General features: G+C 36.9%; 2 protein-coding genes across 2 annotated transcripts; one reads left to right on the forward strand and one right to left on the reverse strand.

The window, feature by feature from the left end:
* Nucleotides 1-3,559: 3,559 nt before the first annotated feature.
* Nucleotides 3,560-12,098, forward strand: LOC116166974 (high-affinity choline transporter 1). The gene is made up of 5 exons (XM_031482200.1): nucleotides 3,560-3,853; nucleotides 4,037-4,211; nucleotides 4,260-4,952; nucleotides 5,003-5,324; nucleotides 5,373-12,098. The coding sequence occupies exons 2-5, from the start codon at nucleotides 4,046-4,048 to the stop codon at nucleotides 5,965-5,967; spliced, it is 1,776 nt and encodes a 591-aa protein (XP_031338060.1). The 5' UTR covers nucleotides 3,560-3,853; nucleotides 4,037-4,045; the 3' UTR covers nucleotides 5,968-12,098.
* Nucleotides 12,099-12,101: 3 nt separating this feature from the next.
* LOC116166975 (pro-resilin-like) lies at nucleotides 12,102-13,610 on the reverse strand. The gene is made up of 3 exons (XM_031482202.1): nucleotides 13,449-13,610; nucleotides 13,346-13,397; nucleotides 12,102-13,297 (listed from the first exon to the last, which is right to left on the reverse strand). Exons 1-3 carry the CDS (start codon nucleotides 13,467-13,469, stop codon nucleotides 12,177-12,179), a joined length of 1,194 nt encoding a protein of 397 aa, XP_031338062.1. The 5' UTR covers nucleotides 13,470-13,610; the 3' UTR covers nucleotides 12,102-12,176.
* Between the last annotated feature and the right edge of the window lie 1,674 nt (nucleotides 13,611-15,284).

A 15,284-nucleotide genomic window follows, 5' to 3' on the forward strand; every position in this document is an offset into this window, starting at 1 on the left:
ATAGGAATTTCAATAGTAATTGGCTCCCCTAATTATTTTAAAAATAAAGTCTATTTAGGTGTTTTGTAAGGAAAAAAATTACGAATCCGCATGCATACAATACCTTTTAATTTTTTGAACTTTGAAACCAAGAAATTGGATAACTATAAAAACTGGTACTTTAAAGAAAATCGGCGAGATCAAGCAAAGCTAACTATTGGCAAATGCAGGCGCTTTTGTTTGATTTCATTATACCATGGCATTACCGACTTTACAAACGCAACAGTTTTTAACTAGGTTTTAATTTTTAATTTTGTACTGTTTCTGAATTTATAAAAAGGAAACAATGGAATGTACCTACGGATGATTCGTAATTTCTTTCTCTACAAAAAAACCTAAATAGACTTTATTTCTAAAATAATTAGGGGAGCCAATAATCGAAAATTAAAAAATTACGATTGAAATTCCTATAGAGCGATAGTCCAGTCACCACCCCGTATACAGGGATGCTGATAAGTCTGGAAACGGTCGATTATCGGGAAAAATATGCAAGATATCAAAAAGGTTTTATTCAAAAGTTTTGGAGCTCTTCAACGTGTGTTACGTAGTAATAAACACCCTGTACATTATCTGATATTTTAATTCTTTTCTCAACTTTCAACAAAAAAATTAAATTAAAATTATTAAAACACTGAAATTGAAATTTTGTAGATAGTTCATCAAGGTATCTTAGAAACAGCAAGCATTATTATTAAAATCATTAATAGTGGAAATATCGTAGGACCATATTTCATAACTGGAAACTTAAACTCTGCTCGATACACCTTTGCAAGTTTGCAAGAATCAATTGATCCAGATGTTACACGATTGTTTCTGAATAAGAACGGTCCAGATCTACAAGCAGAAAAAATATGGTTTCAGCAAGATGGGACACCCCCTCATTTTGGAATTAAGGTACAGGAATATCTGCATCAAACATTTCCTGGCAAATGGATATGGCGTACGGGAACTATGGAATGGTTCTGCTCTCTTTCTGCTCTCCCGATATGACGGAAAAATTCATATTTTATGGCCCAATTAAGATGGTGGACTCCCACCCATTCAAAGTTTCAAAATTCGAGCGACAGGTTATCACCAAAAAATGTCCAACACTGAAAAAGTTTGACTTTTAATTTGTGCTAATTTTCTGCTGCTGCTGTTTTTTTTATTTACACATCGACAGTATTTGTTTGTTTTTTAGTTTATGATTTATTTGTTTATGTTTTTATTAGTTTTGTATTCTTTGTTTGAAATCAAATCATGGAATAATGTCGCTTAGGTTAATTTTCCTGATTTTTCCCAATTACTAATCTCCTTAGCACTTGGCATACAGCTAGTTATTATTTTCACAGGTCCGCACTCTGGATTTCTAGATAAGGGGGATTTCAAGTGAGATCTTCACTTTTGGACGATTTCAATGAAATTATAGGTCTTAATAGTTTATGATTTTTGCCAAAGACTTTTGACCTAAAGTGTAATTTAAAGAAAATACACCTGTGCTGTGAGCCGATCTCTCTCATTACGGATCTCTTTCATTACAGACATCTTCAGAATCGAACGTCACATTAGGTTCAATGGATGACACCCGCGGCATCTTGGTTAGCGTCGAGTTTTTGCGAACACTAGAACTAAATCTCTTAACAAATAAAAAAAATCGGATTGCGCATGCTAAAAATACATTTTTTTGATTCAGCATTAGGTTTACTTTTATTCGAGGTGCCTATAGTACTTTGCCTGACGCTGCCAATGGCGACGAGGATGTATATAACATTTCAATTAAATATTTGGAAAACAAATTGCGCATGCGCAAAACACATTTTCTACTTCGGCATTAGTTTTATTTTTATCCGAGGTGCCTACATACAAAATTTCTTGCAATTCGGTTCATAACTAACGGAGATGTCAAAAGGGCCTTGCTTATTTTTTGGCGTTCATTGGTCCATCCGTTCCCTTTTAAAACGATGGACATGAAGCCATCGATCGATCGATGGAACTTAAGAATGGGAAAAACAACCGTCTCGTTTAAAACGCTGAAATTACTTAAGCTTTTTTTAATTCTAAAAATCTGCGCTGCTAAAACAAAAATGAAGTTTCATTAAAATCGCTGACTATAAGCTCGAGTTTAAGTGCCAGATCTGGCTTGAACACCCCCATTAGTATCATGAATATGGAAAATCCTGGGTAGTTTCTGGGAATTTCCGGGAAGTATTTGGGAATTCCTAGGAATTCTCTGGGAATTTCCAAGAAGTCTAGGAATTCTCAGGAAGTCTCTGGGAATTCTCAGAAATTCCCAGGAAGTCTCTGGGAATTCCCGTGAAGTTCTTGGCAATTCCCGGGAAGTCTTTGGGAATTCCCGGGAAGTCTCTGAGAATTCTCGGGAAGTCTCTGGTAGGAGGGTAAGTAGGTTTTATGTTGAGGACATATTGCTTGCTATGGCACTATTTTTCCGTTTCCCTAAATCGCTACAAACAACATCTTTGATTTGCAACATATTCTTTTGCATTCTTGTTCTTTAACATTACTCGTATACACAAAACTTATTGCCTGTGTTCCTGTCGTTCTTTTCTACATCACTTTCGTTCGAAAGACACTATTTCCTCGTAAACATGTTTGTGTTGCAGGTCTGTTTACCATTTTTTGCCAAACAACTTGAACATACACTGTTTTCCTCTAGAATCAGTTATTAGGGCGTCTACAGTTATTAATAACGAACGTACTTGGCTATTTTAGTTTTGTTTATCGAGCAAGAATTACAAGTAGTAGGCAACTAAATTGCTATACTTACAAATTGGATTTAATTATGTATAAGTACCTACTTTCTGTTAAAAGCAGGCATAATGGTTGTTACGCGTTTCTCAAGTTGTCAGCTCCAAACGATTCCCTGTACTCTTATAGTAAGTCTCTATCTAAAGTTTAAATATTATTGCATTGGGATGTCACATCAAGGACCTAGTAGCGTGTTTCTCCCGATGCACGATCGATACAAAAAACGCCTTTTAAACTAAAAAAAGCTCTTACTACATTCTAAGGTACGTTCAACGTAATTACACCAAACCAAGGCGAGATAGTCGCCCTTATTAGAAGGAAAATTCACGTCACGCTTTCTGAATGATTTATTTGAGGCAGAGTGATGTGAATTAATTTCAACTAAAATTAGCACGAGGATTTGTTACGCGAATTCGGTACAAGTGGTTAATAGGGCTTACGGTGGTGCGATATTTGGTTTACTATGCATCGCACCCCCGTAGATTTGACCTACTTAAAGGGTTAATTTATACCTCAACGTGATGTAAATGCACTATCGAACGCATTTGTAGGCGGTTGAACGGGGTGTAAAAAGAATAGCGTGGGTGTTGGGTGGGATTGCCAAATACCATCGCCAATAGAGAAACCTATGCGCGATCATGTTTGGTTTCCTCAAAATTTTACTCATTTCGATGGGCGCGGGGTATCCGACGCCCAATGGTGTCCTGCGCCGAGCTTACGTCATGCGGGATCAATACCTGGTTTTCTGGGAGCAAGACAGTCCTGGCCGTGACCGCGTACAATACGTGTGATATTCTCCAAATTACTGGGAATACGTAGGTTTGATGAGGCCAAAGAGCGCCGATGTGCGGCCTAGGATTTAGGACCAGAAACAGTCCCTCGCAGAAGACATCCCTTCGCTGGGGTGACTGTTGTTTACATTACAAGCAGTCCATCTTAGTAAATAAACTGTTTTAAATATAAATGTGGACCGGTGTTATATATCACATATATTTTATTAGATATTTACTACTATAAGTATAGCCTAAAGTTTTCAACATTAGATACTAAATCGTCATAGCATCAAGAGGTAAATAATTATTCTAATTAATGTTGCGTACTTCCCACCTGTCAAATTACATTTACAATTTAAGAATGAGTAGCCCTGAAATTGCCTTCCAAGGGCAATTGATCTCTAGCATAATTTCAACCTATAAACTCAATAATCAATAAGCACCCAAAGTATGATAAAATGGGGTTTCTTTAATTCTAGATACCAAAAATGATTAATATAGCCGGAGTAATTTCCATTGTAATATTTTACGTACTGATCCTCGCAGTCGGCATTTGGGCAGGTAGGAAAAAAGAAGAGGGAAATGATTCGGAGGAAGAGGTGATGCTTGCCGGACGTAACATTGGGCTTTTCGTTGGGATCTTCACAATGACCGGTGAGATGATGTTTGCGCCGATAATTGTTGTAATCAGTTCTTTTGCAGCTACATGGGTAGGAGGTGGCTACATAAATGGAACTGCAGAAGCAATATACACGAGGGGATTGGTATGGTGTCAGGCACCTTTCGGATATGCACTGAGTTTGGTGTTCGGCGGAATTTTTTTCGCCAACGAAATGAGGAAACAAGGCTATGTCACTATGTTAGATCCCTTACAAGACTGTTTTGGTGAACGGATGGGCGGTTTACTTTTTCTACCTGCGCTGTGTGGCGAAGTGTTTTGGGCTGCTGGCATTTTAGCAGCTTTAGGAGCTACTTTAAGCGTAATAATTGACATGGATCATCGGACAAGCGTTATATTTAGCGCATGCATAGCAGTATTTTACACATTATTTGGAGGTTTATACTCTGTTGCATATACGGACGTCATTCAGTTGTTTTGCATATTTATCGGATTGTGGATGTGTATTCCGTTTGCCTGGTATAACGAGCACGTTGTGCCGTTGTCGTCAATTGAAGCTGATTGGATCGGGGAAGTCAAGTCAGAAGAATATTTCTATTACCTAGATTATGGACTATTGCTAATTTTTGGAGGAATTCCCTGGCAGGTGTATTTCCAACGAGTCCTGTCCAGTAAATCGGCTGGGCGAGCACAAGTACTGTCGTATGTTGCTGCATTTGGATGCGTTTTAATGGCCATACCTCCGGTTCTGATTGGTGCAATCGCAAAAGCCACAGGTAATATGGCCGATACAAATATAGCAATGGTAACATTCTCCAATCATTAGCATGGAATGAAACAGCCTATAAAGGTCCATATCCGTTGAGCGACGTAGAAACACCGATGATTTTGCCGATGGTGCTGCAATATTTAACACCCGATTTCGTATCATTCTTTGGATTAGGTGCGGTATCGGCTGCCGTTATGTCATCCGCCGATTCAAGCGTGCTGTCCGCTAGTTCAATGTTTGCGAGAAATGTGTATAAGTTAATATTTAGACAACGAGCATCCGAAATGGAAATTATTTGGGTGATGCGTGTTTCAATATTTATTGTTGGTGTACTTTCTACGATTATGGCTTTAACTATACCTTCTATCTATGGATTATGGTGAGTAGAATCTAATCTGTGCTGTTATTATGACCGCTCTGGTTCAAGGTCGATGTGCTCCGATCTCGTGTATGTAATTTTGTTCCCACAACTGTTGATGGTAGTGCATTTTAAAAATTACTGTAATACGTACGGTAGTTTAGCTGCTTACATAGTAGCTTTCTTTGTACGTCTTTCTGGAGGAGAACCGGTGATGCATTTGGAACCATTTATACATTATCCTGGATGGGACGAAGTAAACCAAGTGCAGTTGTTTCCTTTTAGAACGATGGCGATGTTACTTTCGTTAATTACATTAATATTAGTATCGTGGTGGTCAAAATGGGTGTTCGAAACTGGTCGATTAGCACCAGGATATGACATATTCCGCTGCGTAGTTAATATTCCTGAAGATGTGCAGAGGGTCGGTGAACCATCGGAAGACGGTGAACAAATGTCTGTAATGGCATCGGGTGCAATGGGAAAAATGTACGGGTCTGCCACTATGGTTGGCAAAGATGAAAGGAACGGTAGAGTAAACCCAGCACTTGAGGCCGACGATGACATCCCACAAGCTGAGGTGGAACGGTTAAAGGCATCTGTAGGAAGCGGTGGCGGTACCAAAGGCAATATTAATCCAGGTGAAGTGCAAACCACACTATAGCGGAATTCTAAAATGCAACCTAATAATACCCTCCTTGGTTAGGTGCTATGTAGGTCTTAAACAGCCGCTGGTCGGCATATATTTGCACTATTTCTAGTTGCAAACAAAGTTGTAGGATTGTTCGAATTATTAATATTTATTTAACAAAGTTATATTTGCATCGAAAGTAAGTTATTCTTGTATAAACGTAACTAAACATATCAAGGAATCCGTTCCTACTCAACTAATGCATATCATTGTTGCTCTTTTAAAGTAAGTGTTGTACAAATGTGTATCATATACTATAAGCAGTATTAGCGGAAAAAGAGACGGCACGGAGTTATTTATTCTAGATTCGTGTATGGAGTTCGAGAAAGTTTTCAATTAGGGTAATTATTAAAAGCTAGGGTAATAACGTAATTACCGACAACACAATTATTTGGCACATAATGCGGACTCACGCTAACAGTAGTACCTACTTTGTAGATTTAGTTACGTTTTTAGTTTGAAAATACGTCACCAAAATAGGGAACAAATCAATAAGGTTCTTACACTGCATTTAATTAAGATTGTGTGTAACATTTGGACGCGATCGAGATATAAATAAGCTAAATGTGCAAATGAGTATAAATTATGTAAGTATTGTAAGTACTCTTCATCAGCATGGTCAACTTCATCACTGTATACGCCCAAGACAACGACGTACTTTACGAAGTAAATCTCTCGAGCAAATTGAATGTAACAAGAGCTATTAGGACTGCGATCCAAAAAGTTAGGACAATGAAGCATTTTATTGTCAGTACCTGTTGGTATCATGGTAAAATCGCTTACAATTTTATACTCATTGGAAATGACTCCGTTTACTGCGATTCCTTTTGACTCTTCCATGATCTTAAAAATCATTCAACAGTAAATTCAGAATCTACTCACACTAGTATCATCTGCACATTATATAGATTGTGATTTGACGTTTATGATCTAGAAAAACCTATTTTCCAGATTATATTATAATGATTTCCAGGTATCAAAATGTTCCAGACTTTAGGAACCGTGAACTACTCAATTGAATATCATTATTAAAGTTCTACATTTAAAAAAATTTTCAAACCCTACTCGCCGGTGTTGCCGCGTAACGCAACTGTAAATGTTGAATAACGGGCAAATATAGACCAATTAGCGAAAAGCCGAAGTCTCTAGGACAGACAGACAGACAACCAGACAGGCAGACCGACGACGGAGAATCGAGCACATAAAAAGTCCTTTATTATAAGAACTTACATGGCTAAATAACAGTATGACATGCTGTGGGGTAATGCCGGCGAAGTAACACAAATGGTATACATTCCCGTTAAATTGCGTGGACATACAATTAATTGATTACCTACCTAGTGGTTTAGAGCATAGGTGTGGGGAGAACCCAGTCGCATTTAAGTTTTTCAATTCTGATTTGGGTCATGGAAATGTTTAATGTATTCAGCACAACTGAGAGCTTTTTTTGTGCAAATGGGGATTATTGCTTGAATTGTTGATAGGCGAATTATACATTTCCGTTATGGTGCAATATTATTGCAATTCCTCTTTCAGATAGAAAGAAAACAAAGAAATGTAAAACTTTTGCTGGATTTTAGACCTCAAATGAAAATCAAACACGGAACTCTTGAAAATATGCAATGATCCACTTATAGAGTGGTGGTTTGTGCGAGGTAACAAGAGATCTATAATGCAAAATTCCTAATATATTCTTAAATAGTTACCTCAGGGGAAAGCTGTGGTTAGGTCTTTTTTCAAAAAAATGGCGTATCCGTACACTGTTAAATTTTCTGGATCTGGAAAACCGAAAAATCGGCTACCTATGCCATTAAATTGGCATGTAAATGGCAGATATTAATGGTCGGTAAGAATTTGCCAGGTAAAGTGGAGTACTCGTATCCATAACTTTTGAACTGAGAAGTTTAAAAAAGGATAAAAAATCAACAATAAAGTATGATACCTACGGGCATAAGCAATGTCTGTAGTTGACCAGTAGCTTGGTACTAATTTGTTACCCTAATCCAAACTAACGGCTCAATAATGGACTAAAAATTCACCCTATTACAATAAAAAATTAGGATCATGTTTGCACCTTCTTCTGAATGAAATGTTTCCATGAAAATTTTCTTTACGGCATTTTTTTAAAAATAAGGGGAGTTGGAATTTATAATTTTAGAAAGGTGGTAAAGTAGCTCCATTGTGTTCATTTTTATGACATAAAACGATTACCTTTTTTTGAGTTTCGGAAATCCTCGTACTCAAATCAGCATTTCATTTAAGTTACCCTATTATCAGGGTTTCAGGAGGAAGAGTGAATACAGTGCGTTCGAGATAAAAGGGTCACCTCAATATCTCTTTTATTTGGCGAGATACGATAAAATTATCAAATATAGTTTTGTATGTGATATTACGATCTTATCCGAACGTATTTTGAAATTTCCAGTATCACTTTAACCGGAAATCGATGCAATTTTTGTTTTTCAAATGCAATGCCTATGATTTCTTACGATATTTGAAAGGAGCAATCAATTAGCTGTACGACAACATAAAAATGGCTAACATGGCTAATACACAAAAAAAACAGAGAAATTTGTTATTCAATATTTAGAAAATGTATGAAATGTAGCATGCCGTGTGCAGAAAACACCTACAATAACTTGTTAAATGTTCCGTTTTGAAGATTTACTTTTACGAGATACGATCTCCTCGTGTAATGCAACAGATATTGTACATCCCGACAGCACACGGCATGCTAGAAATTCCATGTTTTTTTATGTGCATATGCATAGTTTATTGTCGTACAGCTAATTGGTTGCTCCTTTCAAATATCGTAAAAAAACAGGCAGTGCATTTGAAAAACAAAAGTTGCATCAATTACCGGTTAAACCGGAAATTTGAATATGCGATTGGATAGTCGCATATAAAATTACATTTGACGAATTTTTCGTATCTCGCCAAATAAGAGACATTGCGGTGTTGGTATGGTCCAGGAGAAGTTCATATAAACACATCTGTAGATATAGAAGTTTGGATGATACTTGCAAAAAGGCCCACAATAGGTGCAAAAGGGAAGTGAATAGTACCAAATCTTAACAATTCAGCCTGCTGTACCTAACAATTGTTCACAAAATACTGATAATAGGAAATTTAAAAAATTCAACATAGCTACGGCCGAATGCGTGAGTTCAGAGATTAATTTTGAGGAGTTACAAAATGTCTCCTGTAGCGACCCAAGGTTCTTTTTGGAAGATAACAAAATTTCCATATCTAGTTTCAAACGTACACGCTTCTGGTCACATTTGTTGCTTTAACCCCTTAAAACTTTCTTGAAAACCAAAATATTTCTGTCATTTGCGTAATAATAAATTAGATTACCGATCAATTAAGCCAGAATTTTTTTCCTTTTCATGGAAAGAAGGATGTCATATTCAACATGATGAAGTGACTCAAAAATGAATTTCTAGAAGGCTCTAGCAACTGGAATAATTCTTTGGTTACCATTTACGACTGTATTCTGCAATGCGTACACTTTGATATGGTGGAGTAGAGAATTAGGCTGCATTAAACTGCATAAGGACACTTCCGGTTGACGAATTGACCAAAATTTAATCATTTAGTCCCTTGACCATTGTCTACCTATTGCTGAAAACAGAATTGGAAAATTCGAAACCGTTAGTGAGTTATCGAGTCCACAGACAGACGGACGGAAGTCCAAAATCATAAACTCGCTTTTGGTCGCTCGTTAATAATGGAAGACACCACTAAAGTAGTCGGATTTAGCATTGTAATGTACAGAATGTTTTGTTTGAGGATGAAACTAACACATTTGCCTTTTTGGTTCTTGAAAAATGTTTCCAAAATTCCTACTCATAAACAAAAGGGCCATGAAAACAGCGAAACTAGACAATTACTGATCAATTGGAGGATTCGCTGTTTTCTACAAAAAAAAACCCTAAATACTAAATTTGTCGAGAGAAGAATTATTTTTTACATCGTTGTTTAGAGGTCTTGGCGTTTTAGGAAGAGCTTTACAAAACAAACACGAAAATTAAAGTCGCAGATTCCATTCTTCCGTCTGCTATGGTTGCTGTGATAATATTAAGAAAAAATCCAAATTTTCGGTTGTTTGGGCTCTTCGTCTATTAGAATACAATGCTTGTATTGAGTCTCTGTAGCACTCAATTTTTTTAATTTGTACCCCCTGTATGTTTCTGTCGTTTAGTGTTCTCTCACCAAGTACGAGAAAGTTGTCAAGGGCTAGCAAAACAGGTTGACGTAAAATAAGAAATGATCCATCGTTTTCTGGAAATAACTAATATTCAGAAGAAAGTAATTCAAAAATGTTTGAAGATAGAATCGTTTCTGTGGTAGTCTAAGATCCCACATAAGTTTAACCTTGGCCCATCTGTTTACCGAATGAAATACATTTTTTAGCAATCTTAATATGTAAACAAACACATTGGGAATGGGTTGCCTAAAAAAATTAAGTCAAGACTACTATTAATTGAAATTAATGTAATTAATATTTAATAAATTAAGGGTTTAATTTCTTCAGGCAACCCATTTCCAATGTGTTTGTTTACATATTAAGATTGCTAAAAAATGTATTTCACTCCATAATCAGATGAGCGAAGATTGAGCTTATGTCGGATATTGTACTATGGGTTATTATCAGCTTTCCGAATCAAAATTTTAGCGCATCCCTGTTTATAGTGTACCCCAAAAACTTCACTGTACGTAATATGAAAACTGGAAATCAGTGACGGTTGTGAACGAAACTGTGTCGATAGTAGTGCTGATATCGACTATTGAGATGCAAGCTTTTAACAGCGAATTATTCACCGTTAATAAACATAATACAAAAAGTCATTAATGAAAACGCCTATGCAATGCGTTAATGCAATATTGAATATGAAGGAATGCTTTGTACTGTAATTGTAGAACCCTTTTGCTATTAGGGTTGGAAAAAAGTATCCAACTGGCAGGATGCGGTTTGTAATTGACATTTATGGCCGCTTTTGCATTAGAATGAGATTATTTTCGAATGACATTACCACCTCTGTATTGTGATTCACAAATTGGAATTGAAAAACATGAAGAATACTGGCTCTTCCTCGCATTGATAGTAAACATTTCATTCAACTTTGAGGATATAATTTAATCTGGTTTAAAGAATTTCTATACCCACAACCACGATGCACGATGTCTGACAGTATACGTAAAGCATTCCCATAGTTTTTATAATTCAAATTCTAAAAGCAACCCATTGTAATGTTAATCTTAGTTCATTTTGAAGTAGGTCACCACTTTGGGTTTGAGTCGGTTGTTCCAACATGCCTTTTAAAAGAATGTAAGTAACTGCAAAGTGTTAATAAATCAAGAAAGTTTCTGCACAATGATCCCGTGAGTACTTAAATTATATTTTACAGTAAATTATACTAAATGGTCATTCTCATTCAAAACATTACGCTGTACACATTCCCATATTTCATCAACGTAGTACAAATCCGAAACATTTTTTTCAAAAAGCCACGGGAACGTTTATTAAATACGTGTAGGGCGGGATTTTCAATTAGATAAATAAGAAAATAATGGTTCATAGATTAATGTAATCTGTTATTATTTTCACTTTACGCACACGTTGCTACACAAATACCTTGTTACTGTGAAACTGTTGTAAATCTTTCTGGTAATAAATTAAGTGTTACTTAATCTTGATGTGATTGTTGCAACATAAAAGGTTTAGAAGATAGTTAATGTACTGAAAACGACATATCATTTATTCAATAATTATTTTAATATTCATTAAAATAATTAAGTAACTCCCTAAGTAAGCTACGTAAGTAGTCTCAATAATAACTTAGTACCTATTTAATTTAGGTAAAGAATCATGTGTAATAATTTTGTATAATCTATAAAACGGTTAGTATATATTTCTTTTTTGAATAACTTTTATACACGTAGAGGTTAGTGAAAAAATAAAGTGTATTGTTGTTGATATCCATGTATATAATTTAAGACTGTTATGCATGAATGTATTATCTGCTGTAATAGTGTCCCTGTGCATAAAAATGTAGAACACAATCGAAATAAGATGCTACTAAAAAATAAATAGGTCAGTTAAATTATTTATTTTTCTAATTTATGCAATAAATACTTTAATGTTTATTTACAAATTAGTTTACAATGCACAATTCGTTCTAATATGAATACCCACCATTGTTGGCGTAACCCTGACCGCCGGATGGAGCACCATAAGATTGCGAGGGAGAGGAACCTCCATGATGTCCTTGGTAACCGCCCGAGTGTCCACCACCGAAGGATGAAGCGCCACCAAATCCTGATCCAGAGTAGCCTCCGCTGCCGAATGATGGTGCTCCATAGGAAGATGAAGGACGGGATCCATGACCGTGTCCGGAGCTATGGCCTGAAGGTGCGCCGTAGCTCTGGGATGGAGCGCCGTACTGTTGAGAGGGCGAAGAGAACGAGGAAGGTGCTCCGTAGCTTTGAGATGGAGACGATGAAAATTTGGATGGTGCACCGTACGATTGCGATGGAGCTCCGTATTGAGATGATGGCGATTTTCCGAATCCAGACCCAGATCCTCCGAATGAAGGTGCGCCGTATTGGGACGAGGGAGCACCATACTGTGACGAAGGCGCGCTGTATTGGGATGAAGGTGAGCTGTATTGGGAGGAAGGAGCACCATATTGGGATGATGGAGCACCGTACTGTTGAGAGATTTGTGACGATTTACCGAATCCAGATCCGAATCCGTGCGATCCAGATGAAGGAGCGCCATATTGGGAAGAGGGAGCGCTATATTGAGAAGATGGTGCGCCGTATTGAGATGAGGGTGCACTGTACTGCGAAGGCGCTCCGTAGCTTTGAGATGGCGACGATTTTCCGAAGCTAGATCCGAATGAACTTCCAGAAGAAGGTGCTCCGTATTGGGACGATGGTTGACCAAAACTTCCGGAATGTCCACCGAAACTTCCATGCCCGGAATGTCCACCGAAACTTCCATGTCCGGACTGTCCACCGAAAGATGGAGCTCCATATTGCGATGAGGGTCTGGATCCGAAATCACGACCACCGAAGGAGGGTGTCCCGTATTGTTGAGAGGGGGTTCCGTAGCTAGTTGAAGGAGGTAGGTAACTTCCACTAACACTAGATTTGCCGCCAAAACCAGAACTTTTAAACGCACCGTTAGCACTTACGCCTCCGAAATTCTGGGGTGCATTATAATTGTAGCCATTTTGCGAGTGACCTCCCCCAAATCCTGAATTCGCCGGTAAGTACGTATTAGAGGGTAGAGGAGCTGAAATTATGACATAACATAATTGTAACAATCAAATGTTGTACACACCTTCCCGTTTTTCAACGGCCCCGGCTAAGCACTGTACGAATAAGGCGCAAACCTAAAAACAACATCGTTTCAAACCGCATAGATGCACGTCACTTGGACTTACCACAACAGATAACGAATGCATCTTGATGTTATTTTTACTGTTAAAAGAAGCGAAGCAAATTCAACTCTTTAGCGGATGTCTTCCGCTTTAACAATGACTGGTAGTAGCGTCCGCACATATTTATAGTCCTAGATTTATTGTAGGTGAAAGTACATTCGTTAATTTTATTTGTGTGGGAGATGAGCTAAAAGAAGACCTTGCGGAATGTCATACCATTTCAAAGGGGTACCTAAGATTTGTGTCCTTGAATTCATTTAGCTATTAAGGATGTTAACTAAATTAGTTTTTTTTATACGCAGATTTTGAAAGAATTAATTAAGTTCGTCAGCACCGCTGAAATACGAAAACTTTAACCTTTTGCAATTTCATCCAAATCGAGTGCAATCACTTAATGCCATGTTATTATGAAAAACAGTAATGACTATCATCACCAACGTAAAACCTATAATTATAATAAATTTGCCATAGAATTAAACCCAATTTGGGAAGTATTTTACAAATTTCTGTCTTCTAAAAGTTTCTGTAGAATATTTACATAACAATCGCAATAATCGAACTTGACGGATTAATATTTACCTAGCACTACATTGACTGATCTTATATGTACGTTAATTATGCTGTAATTCTCAGATCGTAAGGCATAATTACAAGTGTTTAATACTTTTCATCCACGGAAGTTGTTAGAGTTTACTGCGTGCTGTGCAAGACACCTTTGTCTTTATTTATCAATAGATTGAGAGTTGACATAAACTTACTATACCTACTGATAGTTGCTCCCAACTAATTAGTTTCATTGAATTAATAAGGAAAAGGTTCTTCCTCGCTTCGTACTATAATTGAAGAGAACGTGTACTTTCCGCTTAAGAAAAGCAATAATAATTAAATATAGCGGCGCACCGTATCTCAATTAGTCAACATTTGTGACTGGTGTGATTTTTGTTCACCACTGCACGCAAAATTAAGCAGAGTTGTGCAACAATTAGTGTAGGGAGCTCACACTGCAAAATTTATTCAAACCGGTATAGAAGAAAAATTATAGTGGAGTTGGGTAAAAGATAGAGCTTTAATTTAAATTCGAAAACGTTTCCTTCCGGAATAGCGGCAATCATTTTCCTGATGTTGAGTGTGAAACGTATGCTAAAGACTAGCTCTTTTATTGAAGAAAGTTGTTTTTTTACATAGGGAAGTTTAAGGCGTACCCAGTCATGCCCTTATAGTTTGTACCTCTCTTCAAAGCAGCTGAACAGAAAGTTGATAATAATGTTTGGTCACCAGGTATGTGAATTTCAATTTTCTTTAAGCTTTAATTTGAGATTGAACACAAATTTTGATCATGATATTTGAATTTGGGACCTCCTATTTTTTATTTTTCGTCCGTAACAGTATGAAATAATTAAAAACGCACCACTACTTGTAACGTAGCCCCGTTAACTTGTGACAGCTCAAAATAATTCTTTCGCCGCCGAAAACCAGCAGAAAGCTCGCACAAAAAGTCTTGAAAAGAAATGGAAATTTAAACGTTTGGAACGGAGTGGGAGAGGGCCATTCGTATTGAGATGGTCTGTATTCAAAATCGAGTTATCATGTTTAATGCATAAGACCCATAGTCAGCATGCAAATGTAATAATAATATCCAAATTTGGTACCCCTAACAAACACAATAATGTATACGAACTATTATAGTCGAAAGTAAAGTGCATGATAACGATGAGCAGGCAGTATTTTAAAGCTGTTCACTGGAAAGCGATTATTGATTTTCAGCAACCCTCTTATTGTTAACTCGTTAATATTTAGATCCAATTAAGCCCGCAGATGGTTTATTTACAAATAAGAATA

This window comes from Photinus pyralis, unplaced genomic scaffold, assembly GCF_008802855.1.
Source record: "Photinus pyralis isolate 1611_PpyrPB1 unplaced genomic scaffold, Ppyr1.3 Ppyr1.4_LG3b, whole genome shotgun sequence".
In the NCBI taxonomy this organism is placed as follows: domain Eukaryota; kingdom Metazoa; phylum Arthropoda; class Insecta; order Coleoptera; family Lampyridae; genus Photinus; species Photinus pyralis.

Excerpts from the sequence above, each read along its gene's own strand:
- LOC116166974 (XM_031482200.1), top strand. The coding sequence starts at position 4,046 with ATGATTAATATAGCCGGAGTAATTTCCATTGTAATATTTTACGTACTG. Across the intron at positions 4,212-4,259 it reads TGGGATCTTCACAATGACCG|CTACATGGGTAGGAGGTGGC; the intron begins GTGAGATGATGT and ends GTTCTTTTGCAG. Across the intron at positions 4,953-5,002 it reads TGCAATCGCAAAAGCCACAG|CATGGAATGAAACAGCCTAT; the intron begins GTAATATGGCCG and ends TCCAATCATTAG.
- LOC116166975 (XM_031482202.1), bottom strand. The coding sequence starts at position 13,469 with ATGCATTCGTTATCTGTTGTG. Across the intron at positions 13,398-13,448 it reads TGCATTCGTTATCTGTTGTG|GTTTGCGCCTTATTCGTACA; the intron begins GTAAGTCCAAGT and ends TGTTGTTTTTAG. Across the intron at positions 13,298-13,345 it reads GGCCGTTGAAAAACGGGAAG|CTCCTCTACCCTCTAATACG; the intron begins GTGTGTACAACA and ends TCATAATTTCAG.